The sequence below is a fragment of the Lipotes vexillifer genome, unplaced genomic scaffold (genome assembly GCF_000442215.2).
Source record: "Lipotes vexillifer unplaced genomic scaffold, Lipotes_vexillifer_v1.1 scaffold695, whole genome shotgun sequence".
Taxonomy (NCBI): Eukaryota; Metazoa; Chordata; class Mammalia; order Artiodactyla; family Lipotidae; genus Lipotes; species Lipotes vexillifer.
In genome coordinates this window covers 104,747-125,230 of record NW_006798057.1, presented here as the reverse complement: position 1 = coordinate 125,230, position 20,484 = coordinate 104,747, and the positions used below count along the sequence as shown (strand labels likewise).

General features: G+C 40.2%; 1 protein-coding gene across 1 annotated transcript in view; it reads right to left on the bottom strand.

Moving 5' to 3' along the window:
• Nucleotides 1–20,484, bottom strand: part of TTC23 (tetratricopeptide repeat domain 23) — a 109,216-nt gene that overhangs the window by 60,352 nt on the left and 28,380 nt on the right. Inside the window, exons 2-5 of the mRNA XM_007470086.1 lie at nucleotides 18,746–18,945; nucleotides 9,950–10,073; nucleotides 6,835–6,985; nucleotides 6,520–6,645 (exon numbers count right to left, since the gene is read on the bottom strand). Coding sequence (XP_007470148.1) covers nucleotides 6,520–6,645; nucleotides 6,835–6,985; nucleotides 9,950–10,073; nucleotides 18,746–18,925 — 581 coding nt within the window. The 5' untranslated portion in view covers nucleotides 18,926–18,945. The remainder of the gene's footprint in view (nucleotides 1–6,519; nucleotides 6,646–6,834; nucleotides 6,986–9,949; nucleotides 10,074–18,745; nucleotides 18,946–20,484) is intronic.

The following is a 20,484-nucleotide window of genomic DNA, read 5'->3' as shown; positions in this document are numbered from 1 at the left end:
ACAAAAAAAAAAAAAAAAAAAAAAAGAAAAAGAAACACATCTCTAGGTGATGGTATGAACTAAAAAAATAAAAGCTGAGTAGAGCAAGCAAAAGCTAGATTTGGAGGTTATTGACTGGACCAATTAAGGGCGGACGATGGTAGAAGCAAAGGCTATTTACCAAAGTATCAAAAATTCACAATAAAAGCCTTGGGAATGTATTCTGGGAAACATGTGGAACTGAGTAGAATTCCACCATCCTAATGAGGTGATGGCAGGTAGATATAGACACTGTCACCCTTGCCACTATTTTCTCCATTATCTTCTACCCCCTCCCAGGAAGTACTGGCTAAGGGAGAAACCTCTCCCATGTTCTTTCCTCTCTGGAAAACTTGTGTTAGAATCATTTTCCAAATCTTGTGACTACAATGAATCTAGAGAAAGCAAGACAAAGAAACAAACTCGAGCTTAAAACATATACACGTGTATATGTATATACACATATCTACATACAGATATATACATATCTGATTTTTAGCTTAGGTGGTTCATAAGAGCAAAGACAAAAAAACAAAATGAAACAAAACAGCCTTCTCAAGTCATAGGAAAAAAAAGTACAGGAAAGAATATAGCAAGACAGGGGCAGTTTTGAAGTACAGTATCTTATTCTGTGATGTCGGTACTACATGCTTTAAAATCAAATCATTTCTAGGATGAAATGGCAGAAAGGAAAATGCTCAATTAGACAGTAGCAATAATAATAGCTACTTTTTTAGGCCTACCACATACCCAGATGCTTTAATGTCGGGTTCATTTCATCACCACAACGACCCTCTGGGGGCTGATCATTCCCACCTCAACAGGAGAGGAGAAGGAAGGACTTGCCCAGGATCCTTCAGTTGGGAAGGTTGAATGGATGCTGACACGAACCCAGGGCGACCTGACTCTAAGGCCATATTGTCAAATATATCATGTCACATACCTTAGAGATACCTGGAAGGTGTCCTGTTGATGCTCTGAGGAGCGTTTACTTATCACAGGCACATTTGAGAGCTAGTTCAGCATAGCAAGCAAGGCCAGGCAAAGTGCTCTCTGGGTAAGCTGTGGAGGACTCCAAAGATGACAAATCAAGCAGTCACAGAGAAAGCTGGGGACAGGTCACATGTTCCAATAGGCCATAACCATCATGCCACATAGAAAGATTATTTTAAAAGGTACGTGTCTGTGTGTGTGTGTGTGTGTGTGTGTGTGTGTGTGTGTATGTGCGCAATGGTGTACTCCTGTCTTTATAAAGACACACTATCTGTCTCTGGGGAATCTATCTACCAGTAACCAGGATAGAAAATAATCCTTAACACTGGAAAAAATTTGCTTGCTTTCACTAGTGACTACCTTGGCCCCATTTGAAAAAACAACTGCACACATAGGAACACAAGATTTGGATTCACTCTCCAAAGTTAATAAATAATTACTGAATGAAGTAATGCTGTAACAGAGAAGAACAGGTAGAAGCAATGAAGCTTCAGGCCACAGTTAGGGATGGAAGGCACGGAGCGTGAGTCACCCTGCAGCCCTTATCTGTCAGCCCAAGGAGAAAAGAACTGTCCTAGCCTGATGGGCACCATAAAAGGCGAGGCAGGAGGAGGAAGAGGATGCACTGAAAGATACCCTTTTAAGAGAAACACAAATCCCGCAAGAGCTGCCTTAGAAATTATCCTGGTCTTCCACTTCCAAGACCGGGCAAAAGAAAAAGCCCTTGTGGTTGTGAGCATATTTGTAGAAATGTACAAAACCAAAGCAAGCCTTGTTACTTTCTAAAGCAGAACGGTTTGGACAAAATATTCACACTTCACTGAGGAAACAAAGTGATTGCATGAAAACCATGCAGTTTAAACATGCATGTTCCAATGAATATCTTACAGTGAAGAATCAGGACGAAAAGAAGCAGTGAAGTTTAAAACAACTCCCTTAAACACAAAACTGTAGGACAGCTTGGAACATTAACTTAAATTCTTGTTGGGTATTCAGCACATATGCGTACAAGGCCCGCCATCTGCTGACAAGGTTTGGTACTGATAATTTGGAAAGCACTCAGGAGGTGGTGGATTTTGGCAGAGGATAATTTACTCAATTTTGCAGCAAGTGCTCAACATTAAGTACTTATAACATTAGTCAGGTCTCAACGTATGCAACAACAAATATCATATCTTGGACCTCATAACTTTATATTTTCTGTTTTACAATATAAGAAGAATACCTACTTCTGGGCAGGAAGAAATTCTGGACTGGTAGGCCCTCCCAGTCACTATTCCCTTCCTCCTCTGTTACATAAACGGAATCATACAGTATGAATTCTTTATAGTCTGGCTTCTTTCACAAACATCATGTTTGTGGGAGTCATCCATCATGTTAAGCATAGGAGTTGTTTCATCATTTTCTTTGTATGAACAGTTCACAATTTATCTACTCTACTGCTGATGAACATTTGGATTGTTTCCAGTCCTTGGCTATATAACACGTAGCTTTGGACATTCTTGGCTGTGTCTTTTGGTGAACACATGTATGCATTTCTGTTGGGTGTATATTTGGGAGTGGTACTGCTGGGTCGTAGGGTATTCAAACATTTAAACTTAGTAATAATGCCAGTTTTCTAAAGTAGTTATACCAAATATATTCTAAACAACCACATATGAGAAAACATATGCGAGCACTATATACTTGCCAACTTGATGTTATTAGGCTTTTAAAAACTTTTAGCAATATTAGTGGAAATGTAGTAGTATCCTATGACATTAATTTTCATTTCCCTGGTGACTGATGAGAAGAATGTCATTTAATATGCTTTTTAGTTATGTGGGTATCCTTTTTTGTGAAAAGTCTCTTGCCAGGGAGTTCCCTGGCTGTCCAGTGGTTAGGACTTGACACTTTCACTGCCATGATTCAATCCCTAGCTGGGGAACTAAGATCCCGCAAGCCACAGGGCCCGGCCAAAAAAAAAAAAAAAAAAAAAAAGTCTCTTGTCCATTTTTCTATTCAGTTGTTTGTCTTTGTTTCATTGATATATAGGAGTTCTTTACAGATTCTAGATATGAGCCCTTTGTCAATTATATGTATTACAAATATCTTCTTCCTCTGTCTTCTTGTCTGTGGTATGAGACATATGGTGATTTAAGTACAAAACAATATAGCATCAAGCAGAAGGGAAGAGAGAATTAACATACTCAAAGTCGCTTACATTGTCCAGAAAGTGGTTAATTGGCTAATTGCATTAGAGTGTAATAGGTCAGGGATACAAGCAACAAATTCTATGGTAATCACTAGAAGAAAAATAAAATAATGTATAACTTACCAGTTAATAGATAGGGAAAGGGATGACAAAAATATTTGACTAAACTAAAGGAAGGCAAGAAAGGAGAAAGCAAGGAACATAAAACTGGTAGGACAAAAGGAAATTTAAAAACTCAAATATATCAGTAATTAAAACAAAAAAATATAAAGATTGAAAATTAAGAGATGGAAAAAGGTATTATAGGAAAATTGTTACCAAGAGAGCTAAAGTATCAATTTTAATATCAGGCAAAATAGATACAGACACAGGGGACAAAGAAGAACAATATATACTCACAAATAAAATAACAGATTAAGAAGACAGGCTGTTTAATTCTACTCCCACCCAACAGGATATATCAGAATATATAAAAAAATGACTGGCAGAATCATGGGAAGCTATAAATGGATCAATAATTATAGTTCGAAATTTAAGCACACTTACCTTAAAAGCTAATGTATCAAGTTGGCAAAAGGTAAGAATATATATAAATCTGAGTAACAGAATTAATAAAGTTACCCTAATACAGATTTATTCGGACCTTAAACACAACAGGTAAAGAATACAATTTCCTTTTGTAGCATACTTGGAACATTCACAAAAACTGACTATGGACTAGGTCACAAAGGAAGCTTCAGTAAATTTCAAAGAGTTGATACTATACAAATATGTTTCTGCCCACAATGCAGTAAAATTAAAAATCAGTAACATCAGAATATCTTGAAAAAACCCCATATATATGCAAACTAGAACACATATCATTTGAATAATATCTGGATTAAAGGGTAATTTATAAACTAAGTTATGTGAGTGATAGTGCTACATGTTAAAACATGTGGGATAGGTTAAAGCAAGACTCACATGGACATTTTGGAGAGTATTTTTGATATTTGGGTGGGAAAGGTTTTCTAAATAAACTCTCAAAGCATAAATCATAAGGTTAAAATTAATGGATTTGACTCTAGAAAAATTAAGTTCCATGCCATGAAGAACACCATAGACAAAATTAATAAATGAGCGATAGAGATAAGAAAATATTTGTAATATTGCTAATTTATAATATATAAGAAAATCTCAATTATCAATAAGAAAAGCACAGGAAACCCCAAAAGAAAAATGAGGAAGAATGCTAACAGGCTATTCACAGAAGGGGAATCCAATGGTTAAGCAGTATATGAAGAGGTACTCAAACTCACTAATAAGAGAAACATAAGTAGAATTGAAAAGTAATTAAATAGCACATATATGCATCAAGGTGGCAAAGGTTAGAAAGACCAACAATGCCAAACATTGTTGGGGATGTGAGAAAACAGGAACCCACGCGCCCCACAAGTGGGAATGCAGATGGGTGTAGCAATTGGCCAGTGTGTGGTGAACTTGAAGTATGAGCGTACCGTGACCATGCAATCCTACCCTTAGAGTATAAACTCAGAAAAGTCTCTCTGAGCCTCCTACGTGGAGCTGCACAAGGATATTCATGGCAGCACCATTGTGGGAGCTGGGAGCTGGGGATGAGCTGAATGCCCACTGCTAGGAGGACAGACAAGCACAGGATGGCAGATGCATTCTATGGAGAACAACAAAGCAGCCAGCAGCAACAACTAAAAACAGTGCTGAGTGGACAAAAGTGAGAAACAGAGTGAGACACATACTGCAAATTTATATAAACCTAAAACATATAAATACAGAAAACAATGCTATTATTCAGAGATACATATTTAAAGACATAAATCATCATTTAAAAAGGTTATCTATGATCTCTATGTGACAGAATGAGAGTAAGGATCAGAGATAGAAGGAAAAAATCAATTTAAAAAAGCATATCAGGGACTTACCTGGTGGCGCAGTGGTTAAGAATCCGCCTGCCAGTGCAGGGGACATGGGTTCGAGCCCTGGTCCAGGGAGATCCCACATACCGCGGGGCAAGTAAGCCTGTGCACCACAACTACTGAGCCTGCGCTCTAGAGCCTGCAAACCACAACCACTGAGCCCTCGTGCCACAACTACTGAAGCCCACGTGCCTAGAGCCCGTGCTCTGCAACAAGAGAAGCCACCTCAATGAGAAGCCCGCGCACCGCAACGAAGAGTAGCCCCCCACCCTTGCTGCAATTAGAGAAAGCCCGTGCGCAACAACGAAGACACAACTCAGCCAAAAATAAATAGATTAATTAATTTTAAAAAATGTTAAAAAAAAAAAGTGTACCAAAGGTTTGCATGGACTGATGAATTCTCTGCACTTCATATCCAAAAACACTCCCAAACAAACAAATTAACAAGAGTGGACTTATGATCACAAAAATATCTTTAAAAGCATGAGGCAAAGTTAGTCCTTCCCAGCTCCCATTCATATGGAAGCATTAGGTGTGCTCCTTCAGGGCCCTTTCCTTCTTAAAATGAGTCCATTGGGTCCCTGAGTTCTCTTGGGAATCAACCTATACATGTAGTCTGATTATTAATTTACACTGAATTCTTCCAGGCTTGGTTAAAGGCTGCCGCGTAGGTCTGCTGGGGATTCTCTGCCTCTTCTAGAATAGACCTTTCTCTGCCCTCTTCCTCCCACAAACACATCCTTCCAAAGAGTGGGTACATCCTCTGTCACCCCACTGCTCTGGGGAATTGGCTTTGGAGTTGGCCTTTGGAGAGGGATAAATGTTCTGACTACCTAAGGCCCCTTCTCCCTCAGGCTCCAACCATTATATCTCTTCCACCTGGGTTTATTTGGTGAGTGTGGGTTGGGGGTAGGGAGAACAAGGAACAATCTTCTCATTCTCATGGATTCAGATATCTCTAAGATCTTTCTCCTTTGAGGCCCTAGTCGTAAAATCAATGTACTGAAATATTTTAGACTAGAACAGTAGGGGAAAAAAGGAAGATGGGGGTGTGGGGAGGGGAGGGAAGGAAACAAGGGCAGGAGGCGAGGGGCAGGGAGAGCAGACAAGAAACAGAAAGTCAAGAGAATGACATCAGGACTCTAGGACCCAGGGGTGGGTATGAGAGCACTACACATTTAGTGAAGAGTGCCACTGACGTACATGCCTTGGTTGTGGCTGCTCTGATGTGACTGTCGTCCTCCTCTTTCAATTCTGGACAATGGCCATGGAGAAGCTACTGAAACAGCACCATGCAGAAGCTCTTCCTGCCTGAAGACAGAGTCTTATGGCAAAGAACCTCCAGGAATCACGTATACAAGAAGTCCTAAACTGAAAACTTACTGTGCAAATGACAATTTGATCTGCGTTTGAATTTCTGTCCATTCTTCCTTTGTAATCCTTCCACATTGCAGCAGCTCCTTTGAAAGTCTCTCTGCTTTTGTCAAATTCTCTGAAGCTTCCTTAAACCTGAGTTGTGTTCAGGAAACTTTACACTTGGTGCTACATTCTGGGGCCCTAGTTCCTGGACATCCTTGGCTCTCATACTTCCCATCACCCTTCCTGAGTCACCTGTCAGCTTTTGACTTGGCCTTAAAAATTAACTATAAGCATTATGAACGGTATTTCTATTTGTAAAGATTAGAGGCAAAAGGATACTTTTGAAGGGAGAGTAAGGCTCTCCCCATGGTATGGAATAACTCAACCGAACACTTGAAAACATCTGTATTGTCATTGTAGGGATGCACAATGGAGTTGGTGAGGATTTCTTTGGCTTTTTCCGCATGTTGTTTTGCTTGCAGTGACAGTCCTGTGGACAAAGAAAAAGAAGTCTCAGTTTCTTTTTCATTTCAGCTGGACAGGAATATAGTTATCTCTGGCCAGCGAATCTAATGAGGTCTCCTTCATATATCATCAAGTGGCAGATGGAGATATATTGGGACAGCATGAAATATGATCATGACTATAAGAAACAAAATTGTTTCCCACCCAGGACTCAAGATAAAAATTTTTTCCCACAATGGTCTTTTTAGAAATAATCAGAATGAGCAGGAATTGAACAGCTTTGAAACTTCACCAATATCAGACGTAAAATGTTATGAATAATTATAAAAAAAACAAACGGAATACAAAGACTACAGCATTCTGGGCAGGAAATAAAATATTCATGAATTTTAATCCTGGCTTTGTGACAGCAATCTTAATGAAATACTAAAAATTCTGAATCTTCTGCTCACCCATCCATAATCACAACTTTAGAGAGTTATTTTAACATAATACAAATATGACGATATCTATAAAAACTGACAAACAATTCCAATGAGGTAAGGGGCTGATGTGCTACAATCTTTTATTTCTATGTGGTAATAGACTGAGATGAATCAAATGAAGTTTAAAAACAGTTACTACCAAGAACTAATTCCCGGTGGGTTCCAGCATTCTTCCATTGGCGTATTCATCTGTGGTAAAGGTGACACTGAGGGTCACTATTTAGGTCTCAGGTTTTTTAATTTTCCCATATCCCCATCTTCTTCCCCACAATGACACACCCTTCCACCCACATCCTAATACTCCTGGTCTTACGTTCTTCATTACATGGAATTGTACCTCAAATCTCTAAAAAGAGCTGTCAAATTATGAAATTCATTCTGTTCCTATGTCTATAAAACAGAATATATTTTCTGAGGGAGAAAATCCAGGGTATGCTATTCCTATAGGAACACTTACAGAATTTTGTCTTTTTTTTTAAAAGTACACAATCAACCTACCAGAAATTTATTAGTGCCAATAATGTATGCAACATTATAAAAGACATGATGAATTCTGGTCCATTTCCTCAAGAAACTTGAACTCAATCTACAAGAGGCAGCATGGGTTGAGGTTCAAGAACACTAGCTCTGAAATCAGACTGCTCAGAGTGAATTCCCTGCTCCACCACTTACCTGAAATGTTGGCCCCAGCTTCCTCAACTGTAGACAGGGATAATAACATTACCCACCTCATAGCACTGTAGTGAAGATTGAAGGAAATTATACATGGAAAATAGCATGGTGCCTGGCACTCAATAAGACCTTAATAAATAGTAGATACTGCTTTTACTTTAAATTGAGAAAGAAAGACTATAATGCAGAAAGGTAGCAGACTGTGGAAGAAAAACATCGTTAAAAAAAAATCCCTGATGCTAGGACACTGGTACTGGCAACGAAAATCCTAGGTCTGAGTCTCAGATAAGCTATCTATTAACAGTGTGACCTGAGGAAAGCTGTTTCAACTCAAACTAGTTGTTACCTCTGAATCTAGAAAATAGGGGGTATAGGGGTATGGTTTGAACTAGATGATCTCCAACGTCCCCTCTGGCTCTAATAGGCTTTTTTTTTTTTTTTAATACTTATTTATTTATTTATATTTTTTGGCTGTGTTGGGTCTTCGTTTCTGTGCATGGGCTTTCTCTAGTTGCGGCGAGCAGGGGCCACTCTTCATCACGGTGCGAGGGCCTCTCACTGTCGCAGCCTCTTTTGTTGCGGAGCACAGGCTCCAGACGCGCAGGCTCAGTAGTTGTGGCACACGGGCCTAGTTGCTCCGCGGCATGTGGGATCCTCCCAGACCATGGCACGAACCCGTGTCCCCTGCATTGGCAGGCAGATTCTCAACCACTGCACCACCAGGGAAGCCCCTCTAATAGTCTTTGATCTAACAGGTAGGAGCAATCTATAATCAGATTTGGCTAAATTTATTGGGTGGCAATTGTGTGCTTAGCATTGTAGTGTTTTTCACTTCTGTTTGTTTATTTATTCACTGGGCCAATCCTGGGAAGTCAGTGCCATCATATCGTCATCATTATCAGCACTTTTCAACTGAAGAAACAGAGTACAGCGATGTACTCTTGTACCTCTTGTCCTAGGTTGCCAGTCCATGTTTTTGCCTTCTCTGCATCCACTCTCCCTTCCCCTGTTTTCTTTTGAGGATGCCCAGCCCCTAAACACTCAGTCCTTGTGATTTAGCCAACGCCAGCCTCTCCCCAAGGATCCAGTGGAGCCAAAAGGCAGGTCTAGCCAATAGACTCTTCCTTGTCTTTGGCATACAACCCACATCAGCCCGATAAGAATCCCCAAATCCTGAGATTTTGGAGGAGAGACACTCTTTTTTTCCTGGGAATGCTGAGGAGGGAAACCTAAAGCTGCTGGCAACCTTGCTGCCACCACATGGGCAAAGTTTGGCTAAGAATGGAGCCAATACAGAGAAAAACAGAGTCAAGTGGTGCGAAAAGGGAGGAACAGAAATCTGATCACACTGTTTGAAAACGTGGATCTGGCTAAGTCTACAGTAAGTTTTACCCCTGGATTTTTAAGTGTATGGGCCAATGAATTACCTTTTGTTTACTGCCAACTTGATTTAGCCTCTTATTTTTTTGGGGGGGTGGGTGTCACTTATAGGCAAGAGACTTTCCATCGATACATATGTGAATGGATCTTATTTCAGGCCCCAACTCTACACCCTGGGCCATTTCTACAATGCCTTCAAAGCTAACAAGTTAATTATCTCCCAAGAACTACTTTTAAGATCATAAAAAACAAAGCTCAGAGGGCTAAAATCTTCCTTCTCCTTTTTACATATTGTATTAAAAAATCTTATTGACTCTTTGTGAGAGGAAATAGCTCTCAATGTGTAGAGAGGAGAATGTCCAAGAAAACCTGATCCTTCTAAAGTTAAGTCAAATTTGAGGAAAAGAGCAGAAACCAACCAGCCAATCCTCCTCAGCCTGAGGCAGACTCACCTTTCAGCTGGAGGTAGCCCTGAGCCAGGTTAACATGCGCCTTGGCCAGTTTCCAGTGTGAGTCACCATAGCAGATCCTCGTCAGCGCCACACAGCGCACAAGCTCCTGGAGAGCCTGTTTATACTGGAGGAAGGGAAATGGGCTCACCAGTTAGACAGCAAAGCACAAAATCAACTTGTATTTTTATACATTCAATACACACTTATTGAGTGTTGATTATGGGCCGGGCATGGTTTTAAGGACTTGTGATACATTAGAGAACAAAACAAAGATCTGTCTTGGGTGGCAGGATATTCATCAGGTCGGGTGAAATAGACAATATACATAAAAAAACCAGTAAAATTTATAGTACATTTAAATTTATAGTAAACAGTGAAAAACGTTATGGAGTAAAGACGCTGCCCATCGACGAACAGCTACTACATATTCAGGCACAACAAGTGGGCGAATGGTGATAGTTTTCAAATAACGCCCATTAATTCTCAATTCAAACACCTTCTTTAGCAGCTGGGTTATTAGCACAGCAAATGAGGTCAGCAGGACTATACAAACAGATTTCATTAAGGGATTAAAGCACATTTTCATCTGGAGCCAGGACAAAGAGAATAGCGAACCATGGATTCTAGCTCCAGGTCAGCTTAGAGCAGCAATACACTCAAAGCAAGACTGGTAGTTTTAAAATACAGCTCCAAAATTCTTTGATACTCCTTCCATACAGAGATGGTGGTCTATGTCCCCTTTTCCTTGAATCTGGGTTTTATGACTGTTTGGCTAAAAGAACATGGAGGAAATGATGCAGTGCCACTTTTTAGACCCAGTTCTTAAAGAACTGGCAGCTTCCACTTTTTACTCACTCTTGGAACTTGTTATGGGCTGAATTGTGTCTCCCACCTCCAAATTCATATGTTGGAGTCCTAAGTACTTCAGAATATAACTGTATTTGAAGAGATGGCCTTTAAAGAGGTGAATAAGGTAAAATGAGGCTGTCAGGATGGGGCCCTAATCTAATATGACTGGTGTCCTTGTAAGAAGAGAAAGGGACACTAGGAATGGGCACACACAGAGAATCACATTGTGAAGACACAGTGGGAGTCAAGGAGAGAGCCCTCTGAGTAAAATCAACCCTGCCAACACCTTGACCTTAGACTTCTAGGCTCCAGAACTGTGAGAAAATAAACGTCCTTTGTTGAAGCCACCCAGTCTGAGGTATTTTGCCATAGCAACCCCAGAAGACTAACAACCTAACCACCATTCCATGAGGAAGCCTAAGCGGCCCCACGGAGAGGCCTACATGGAAATGTGTTGGTGGCAACATCAATCGGTCAACCACAGGACTACGCCACTCTGGCATCAGATTCTCCACACCTGTTGAGCCCAGCTGATGCTGCATGGAGCAGAGCTGACCAGATCTCACTGAGCTCTGCACAAATTGTGCATTCATGAGCAAAATAAATGGTTGTTTTTATTTTATGCCACTAAGTCTTAGAGTGTGATACAGTAATAGAGAGCTGGAGTAGCAAAAGAGGAGGTGGGAGGTACAAACCTGAAGGGGGCAAAGCAGAGGAAGAACCGTAAGAACAAGGACAGAGTTGTGGAAAAGATCCAGCAGAAGACCCAGTACACCCCCCACCCCTACTCCCCCGGTCAATGCCTAAGCTCAAAGGACCTGCACTTCCACAAAGTTCCCATGTGAGTTAGAAACACTTTCACCTTGAAACAACATTCCTCTTGACAAAAAATGCATACCCAGACAGTTGACCACAGGACAGTTGCTTCTCTGACCTAGCAAGAGAGGCTGGGGAACACTGTGCTCACTCCATAGTGATGAAGGAAGATGGAGGTGTGGCTTTTTCCTATAGTAACATTTTTCTTATTACAAAAGTAATACATGCTCATTATCAAAATACAGGTGAGCAAAAAAAAATAAAAAATCACCTGCCATCTCACCTCTTAGAGACAACTAGGCAGCTAAATTTCTCTCTATCCTTCATTCCTATGAATCTATCTATACATTTTTTTCCTTTTAAAAATAGGCTTATAAGCTACATATAGGTTTGCAACTTTTCACAATTTGTGAACATTTCTCCATGTCATCTTCTATGATAATTTTTCTTTTTTTTTTTTTTTTTTTTTGAATTTTTGAGTACGTGGGCTTCTCACTGCTGTGGCCTCTCCCGTTGCGGAGCACAGGTTCCGGACGCGCAGGCTCAGCGGCCATGGCTCACGGGCCCAGCCTCTCCGCGGCACGTGGGATCCTCCCGGACCGGGGCACGAACCCGCGTCCCCTGCATCAGCAGGCGGACTCTCAACCACTGCGCCACCGGGGAAGCCCGATAATAGTTTTTTATGGCTGCATAGTATTTTATTGTATGGATATATTATAAGTGAGTTACTCAACCAATAGCTATTGAGCACTTAGGTTGTTTTAAAATTTTTTCTCTCTGAACATCCTGTGTGGATAGATTTGCTCATATCCATAAGCATTTTCTTTTTCTTTTTTTTATAGATATAAATTTATTTATTTTATTATTTATTTTTGGCTGCATTGGGTCTTTGATGCTGCACACGAGCTTTCTGTAGTTGTAGGGGCTACTCTTCGTTGTGGTGCGCAAACTTCTCATTGCGGTGGCTTCTCTTGCTGTGGAGCACGGGCTCTAGGTGCGCGGGCTTCAGTAGTTGTGGCACGTGGGCTCAGTAGTTGTGGCTTGTGGGCTCTAGAGCACAGGCTCAGTAGTTGTGGCACATGGGCTTAGTTGCTCCGTGGCATGTGGGATCTTCCCGGACCTGGGCTCGAACCTGTGTCCCCCTGCATTGGTAGGAGGATTCTTAACCACTGCGCCACCAGGGAAGCCCCATAAGCATTTTCTTAGAATGAATTCCAACGTGACAATAGGGTAAAGGATGTGCAAAGTCCTGAGGCTTTGCTAGAGTTTGCTGGAGTGCTTCCTCGAGAGGCTGCTTCCATCCACACCTCCCTTACAGCACGGTGTGTGAGCAGGGAATACCCCTTACACAGAGCCAAGCACTAGTTGGGGTCTAACTTGCCAATTTGTCAGTTAACTCATTTCTCCTTGTTTTAGTTTGTACTTTTTTTTTCCGCAAAGCTAGTGAGGCTGAACATCTTCATGTGTTTATTGGCTTTTTGTAGTTCTTCTTTTGGGAAACATCTATTTATTGCCTCTAGAGACAGGAAATTTAGGGAATGTCTTCCTTGAAGACACACAGCAAATGAATACAGTGTATGAGAAAGAAAGAAGTGATGAAAACATTGAGAAGTCTAGATAGACAGTTTGCCAAAAAGAGAGGAGGATCTGGTCTGATGGCGAATCTGTCCCAACCACAAGTTTCCAAGGAAGGGCTATATGCAGTCTGAGAGTCAGCCTCCCAGATCAGAGCCTTGGTCCTCACTACCTGCATCGGGGACCAGTGCACAGAAAGAGCAGCCTGTCCTCCCTCTGCTTTCATATTTGCTAGGATGTGTAGTTCAGATACTGCCTTTTGATTTTCCAACGTTTATCCTGCCAGTTCCAGTGGCTTTAGCCAACAGGCATGGGTAGCAGGTAGACAGAAGAGAAGTATCAGTAGGAAGAAAATTTCAGAACTGGGATGAGCCTTGGAAATAATCTAGTCTGATCACCTCAATTTAAAGAAGAAATGTAAGGCCAGAGAGGTGAGATGATTTATCACTGAGTGGTAGAGTCAGAACTCACAGTCAAGCTCCTTGATGCAAAGTCCAGGTCTCTTCCAACAACATCATTCTTGAGTTACCTGAATTTCTTAAACTTCTTAATATTAAAATATGCAACTCTGAGGGTCAGTAAGTTCTGGCCATACATATTTTAAAATGGGTATTTAATACCCAGATCTTGGTGTCTAAATATCAATACTATTCTCTTCTAAGAGGAACCAGTGTTCCCTGAATCCACAGCTGGAGCAGGGAAATACAAGATGAACCTGAAAAATCTTATTGTGTCGGAAATTAAGGAAAGAATCATGGGAGCATATCAAGGACTCAGAAGCCAGCTTGAAGGGGCTCCCACTGGCAAATACAAAATAATTTAAGTTTTGATGATGATAATGGATTGTAAAATATTTGTAAAACAGGATTTCTTGAACCCATACTGATATAAATAAATGAACAATAAAGTATGAAGAAGGAAAAGTTCTTCCTCATAAAAAGAATGCCAACAAACAAATGTGGAAAGAATGCTGAAGTCAGAGAATCACCATTTGACAAACATTGTAGTAATAGCTAATTCAGGTGAGAATCATCAATGGATGCTATAAACTAGGGGGTGAAGTTTTAATGAGGAATAGGATATGTTCACAGTATCAATGAATCTCCCCACAAAATATTAATTACAAAGGGAAGAATAATAATTCTACAGTGAAAAAACCTGCCAGATAACTCCTTAACCAAGCGATCAAATTTAACCTCATAGTAATGAGACAAACGACATCGTACACCTCCTAATATGATGCACTGAGAAGGGCCCTGTGTCAGGTATGTGGGATTCCTGCCCCAAATGCATAATCTGAATCTAATCATAAGGAAACACATGACAAATTCAAATTGGGAGGTATTCTACAAAATAATTGGAGTGTATATTTGTGGCCCCTGCCAAATTCATATGTTGAAGCCCTAACTCTCACTGTAGTATTTGGAGATAGGCCTCTAAGGCTGTAATTAGGGTCAGATGAGGTTATAAAGGTGGGGCCCTGATCAATAGGATTAGTGTACTTACAAGAAGAGACACCTTTCTCTCCCCCTTCCCCCACATGCACAAAGAAGAGGCCATGTGAGGACACAGCTAGAAGGTGCTGGTCTGCAACCCAAAGGGAGAGCTCTCACCAGACGCCAGCCCTGCTGGCACCTTGATCTTGGACTTTCAGTCTCCAGAACTGCGAGGAGTACATTTCTGTTGTGTAGGCCACCCAGTCTGTAGTATTCTATTACAGCAGCCCAAACAGACTAATACAGTACTTTTCACAAATACTAAGATTGTGAAAGACAAAGACAGGCTAAGTAACTGCTCTAACTGTTGACTATAATCAACATGACTTCATGGATTGGACCATGGCTGATTTTTTTTCTATAAAAGATATTATCGAGATAATTAGAGAAATATGGATAATGTTTGTAGATTAGATAATAATATATATCAATATTAATTTCCTAATTTCAATCATTGTACTATGGTTATGTAGGAGAATATCCTTTATTCTTGGGAAATAGGCACTGACGTATTTAGGGGTAAAGGATCATACATTTGTAACTTACTCTCAGATATTCAGAAAAATAATGACAGAGAGAGTGAAAAATAAAGAAATAAAGTAAATGTTAACAACTGGTATATCTTGTAACTTTTCTGTAAGTCTGAAAGTATTTTAAAATAAAAAATTACCAAAGAATGGTATTTTAAGAAGCAAATTATGTCATATTAATACTTTCCTAAAAACATTAAGGCTTCCTAGAGCACTTAACTTAGACCTGCAAGGCAGGTAAGCTGCCTCTCCAACTACATTTCATGTCAGCCTGAAGCTTCCTATCATCACTTCCAACATAGTCACGCTCATGCCAAACTTATAAATTTTATGGCTGCTATTCCCTCTCCCTAGAACTCCTTTCCCTCAGCTCCTCCATGCTGGCTCCTTCTCTTCTTTAGGTGTCAGCTCAGATGTCACCTCCTCAATGAGGCCCTCCCTTACCTAAGATAGGCCCACTCTGTTTCCTCCATAGCACTTAGCACAATCTCTACTTCACTGGTTTATTTACAATGTCCCCTCAGCTCCATGAGAGCAGGCAAGCTGTTTGTCCTGTTCACCACTGAATCCAAGGATTCCTCATCTGAACAGCAGAACACAAAAAATGCTTTGATATCATTCTAGATGCATAGAAGAGAAGTTAATTCTTTATATACACCAAATGCAGATGGCCAACAAACACATGAAAAGATGCTCAACATAACTAATTATTAGAGAAATCTAAAGTACAATAAGGTATCACCTCTCACCAGTCAGGATGGCCATCATCAAAAAACCTACAAACAATAAATGCTGGAGAGGGTGCAGAGAAAAGGGAACCCTCATACACTCTTGGTGGGAATGTAAATTGATACAGCCACTATGGAAAACAGTACGCAGGTTTCTTAAAAAACTAAAAATAGAACTACCATACGACCCAACAATCCCAGTACTGGGCATATACCCAGAGAAAACCATAATTCAAAAAAACACATGCACCCCAATGTTCATAGCAGCACTATTTACAATAACCAGGACATGGAAGCAACCTAAATGTCTATCAACAACCTAAATGTCTATCTTCTTTATCCAGCAAATGGATAAAGAAGATGTGGCACATATATACAATGGAATATTACTCAGCCATAAAAAGGAATAAAATTGGGTCATTTGTAGATACATGGATGGACCTAGAGAGTGTCATACAGAGTGAAGTAAGTCAGAAAGAGAAAAGCAAATATCATATAATAACACATATATGTGGAATCTAGAAAAATGGTATAGATGATCTTATTTGCAAAGCAGAAAATAGAGACAGAAATGTAGAGAACAAATGTATGGATGCCAAGGGGGAAAGGGATGGGGTGGAAGGAATTGGGAGACTGGGATTGACACATATACAGTATTGATACTACGTACAAAATAGACAACTGATGGGAACATACTGTATAGCACAGGGAACTCTACCTAATGCACTGTGGTAACCTAAATGGGAGGGAAGTCCAAAAGGGAGGGGATATCTGTACATGTATGGCTGATTCATTTTGTTGTGCAGTGGAGGCTAACAAAACATTGCAAAGCAGCCATACTCCAATACAAATTAATAATTATATATATATATATATATATATATATATATATATATATATATATATATATACCAAATGCCTTAGGGCATTCATTAAGGCTTAGTTCTCTTGCAGATCTCTGGTTGAGAAAGGCTGCCAGCTGAGGCCGACATAGCACACAGTCTGGCACATAGCAGGTACTAAATAAATATCTGTTGCATAATGAATAAGCACACCTTCAAAACCGAATTCACACCTTCTCTCCATAATCCTGCTCTTCTTCCTGTATTCATTACAATAACAAAGGGCCTTGGGTCACCCAGGTTGGCTGAGCCCTAAGTCAGGAATTGCACACACCCCTCTCTGGCTCACTCTTGCCTCTCCAACCCCTATGTCCCCCACAGTTACCAGGTTTCATTGATTCATATTTCCAAATTCTTATCAAAAGATCTCAGCATTTTGCAACTAGAGATTATCATACTAAGTGAAGTAAGTCAGAAAGAGAAAGACAAATACCATATGATATCACTTATGTGTGGATTCTAAAATATGACACAAATGAACCTATCTATGAGACAGAAACAGAATCACAGACATAGAGAACAGACAGGTGGTTGCCAAGGGGAAGGGGATTGGGGGAGGGATGGACTGGGAGTTTGGGAATAACTGAATCACTTTGCTATATAGCAGAAATTAACACAACATTGTAAATCAACTATACTTCAAATAAAAAAAAAAAAAAGATCTCAGCATTTCTACTGACTCTGCCATATTTCAGGCCCTTGCCAGGATTATTGCAAATATCCTGCAAACTGGCCTTCCTCCTCCAGTTTACCTCCCTTCTCTTCCTCCATCACCCAGTTATCTGAGGTCTGAGGGATCATTCCAGACACTCAGACTTGCTCATGGCCCTCTTCTGCTTATAATCCTATGACAGTCTCCAGCACCCTGAGAAGAAAATCTAAACTCTTCCTGGGTGTTGAACACCTTCTGGTCCCAGCTCCTGTCCAAAATCCAACCTCATTTGCTGCCCTGTGTAACTAAAGCCTCCATCCCAGATAGTTCCATATAGTTCCCCAAACAGCCTGTGCACCCTCAGACCCAAAACTCTTGCCCATCTGCCACCTCTGCCCAGAACACTATTGTCCTCTCTCCTACCTGGGGCCAACTCCTAAGTACTGTTATCAGTGGAGTCCAAATAACTCCCATCCCAAGAAGCATGCCTTAAGTGCTGTCCCTCCTCCAACTCCAGGGTCATTGCCCATCCCTCCTCCCCTCACTCCCCATGCTTTGCATCTATACCACCTAAGCTTGTGTTTGTCACAGAACTTATGCTGATTACCATTATCCATCTATCTCCCCAACCAGACCATGACTCCCTCTGAGGCAGAGGCTGTAGCCTTCCCATCTGTGCCCCCAGCACTTGCACAGCATGTGGCACACATTAGGTATACAGTAAATTTTTGTGAATAAATGGACAAATAGGGTCTGACACATAAGAGGTGATGAGAAATACATAATGAATGATTGAGTAAATGAATAAAACTTTGAAGAGAGATGGGAAAGAAGTATGCAGAGAACAAGATTAGGAACCTAAGAAATACAAGCTCCATGAGAGCAGAAACTTCATCTGCTTTGTCCTGTATTCCAGTGCCTAGAACTGGCACACAGGAGGAGTTCAATAAATATTTACTGATTGATGGAAAATGACTGTAGTAGGTCAAATCACAACCAGTCAGTCTAGTGTACACTTGTCAGAGGTCAGGGAAAACTTTTTTGTTCATTTGTGCACTCATTCAGCAAACATAATGTTGACTGTGCCAAGTGCTGGGCTTGGAGTCCTGAGGTACTACACCCACTCACACTATGAAAAAGGCATTGTCATATTTTCTCTCGTACCAAACTCCTGAGAGTAGGAATGCAACCTAAAGTATCCTACTTCTCAATTACCAGAGTACAGGTATAAAAAGAAAGGCTCCTTACCTCATGACTGCTAGAATAGGACTTTGCTTTCTCTTCACAGAGGTGGAGTTTCTCTCTAGGAGGCTGAAAGAGTGCTGTCTGAGGCAGCTTGTTTTGGAGCATTTTTCTAGGTGTTATGCTGACGGCAGCAACAATTTCATCCAGGTGGTTGGATATGTGAGTTTCCTGTGATTCTTGCATATTTTTATATACATTATCCTCTAATTTTTAAATAAGGAAACGAAGGTGTTAATGATAATTTCCATAGTTACTTTTAGAAATACACTTTTTTTTTTCTAGAAATTGAGACTAGAATCTAAGAAAATTTCAACACTATACTCATGAATTCTTTGAAATAAGTAGCATTCTATCCAAAAAGATCCTAGTGGCTAGTACTAACTTCTTTCAGACTGATTTCAAGTTTTTACTAGACCAAACATTCTTTGTTCTCGCTCTATATTATATGTATATATATGTATGTGTATATGTGTATGCACACATACTGATATATTTTATATATTATATATGATATATGTATCTATATATTATATATGGTACATATGTATATATATCAGTAGGAATCAGCTGAGCCCAAACAGTTCTCAAGGAGCTCAGATTAGATCTGTTGAATCCCAAGTGACCTTGAAAACAGGAAAAAATTACATGTTAAACTTTCACTTCCAGCCAAGATGGAGTAATAGGGATGAGATTTATCCTCTTGCCCGAAGTCACCGACCAATTAACAAACAACAACAACAAAAAACAACCCATAGGCAAAAAAGGTGTGAAACAATGGTTTTCAAGAGACAGGACAACAGACTTGAGAAATAGAAAAAAGAAACAAAGTGAGACCCATGATTGCCCCAGGTTCTTACTTTGAGAAAGTTTCTAGAACATGCAGGGTAACCCAGAATTACCCTGTGGACTATCTGAGTTGAGGAAATAAGAGTAGAGCATCTGGGGAGACCAAGGTGGCTGGAGTTCACAGGACAGATTACTAGAGAGGATAGAGCTGCACAGAGAGGACCCCAGAGATTAGCACCCCTCAAGTATGGGGAGAGAATACTGACCAGCATGTGTGTAAGAAAACTACTTGGGTCTGGAGAAAGACTCCTCTAATAAGATTGAAAGGAAGTGTCTGGTGCTCACCAAGGCTGGTGCCTGTTCCCACTGACCAGACTGGAAAAACTCATAATTCGTGAGGTACACGGTAAAATATTCAGAAGGGTCTTGTCTCAGTAATGGGGATTAGCCCTAGAGTGAACCATGCTTAGATCCACTTAACAAACCATGAAAGTAAGACCTAAAAGGATAAAACTGTTTCCAAGTAACTTAACTGTATCAGAGGGCAAAACTCAAGGCTGTTCATAGGAATGCAAAAATAGCCAGCATTAGACAAGGTAAAATTCATATAATCTGACGTCCAAAGAAAGATCACCAGGCATGCAAATAGGCAAGAAAACATGGCCCATAATGAGAAGAATAATCTGTCAAAACTGACCCAGAACTGACCCAGATATTAAGTTAGCAGAGAAGAATATTAAAGGTTATTATAATTGTATTCCATATGTTTAAAAAGTTAACTAGAGACACAGAATATAAAAAGACCCAAAATGAACTTTTAGGTAAGAAAATTATACGTGAGATGAAAAATACACTAGATCAGATTAATGGGAGATTAGATATTACTGATGAAAAGATGCATGAACTTGCAGACACAGCAATAGAAACCATCTTTAAAAAATCAGTGAGCTGTGAAA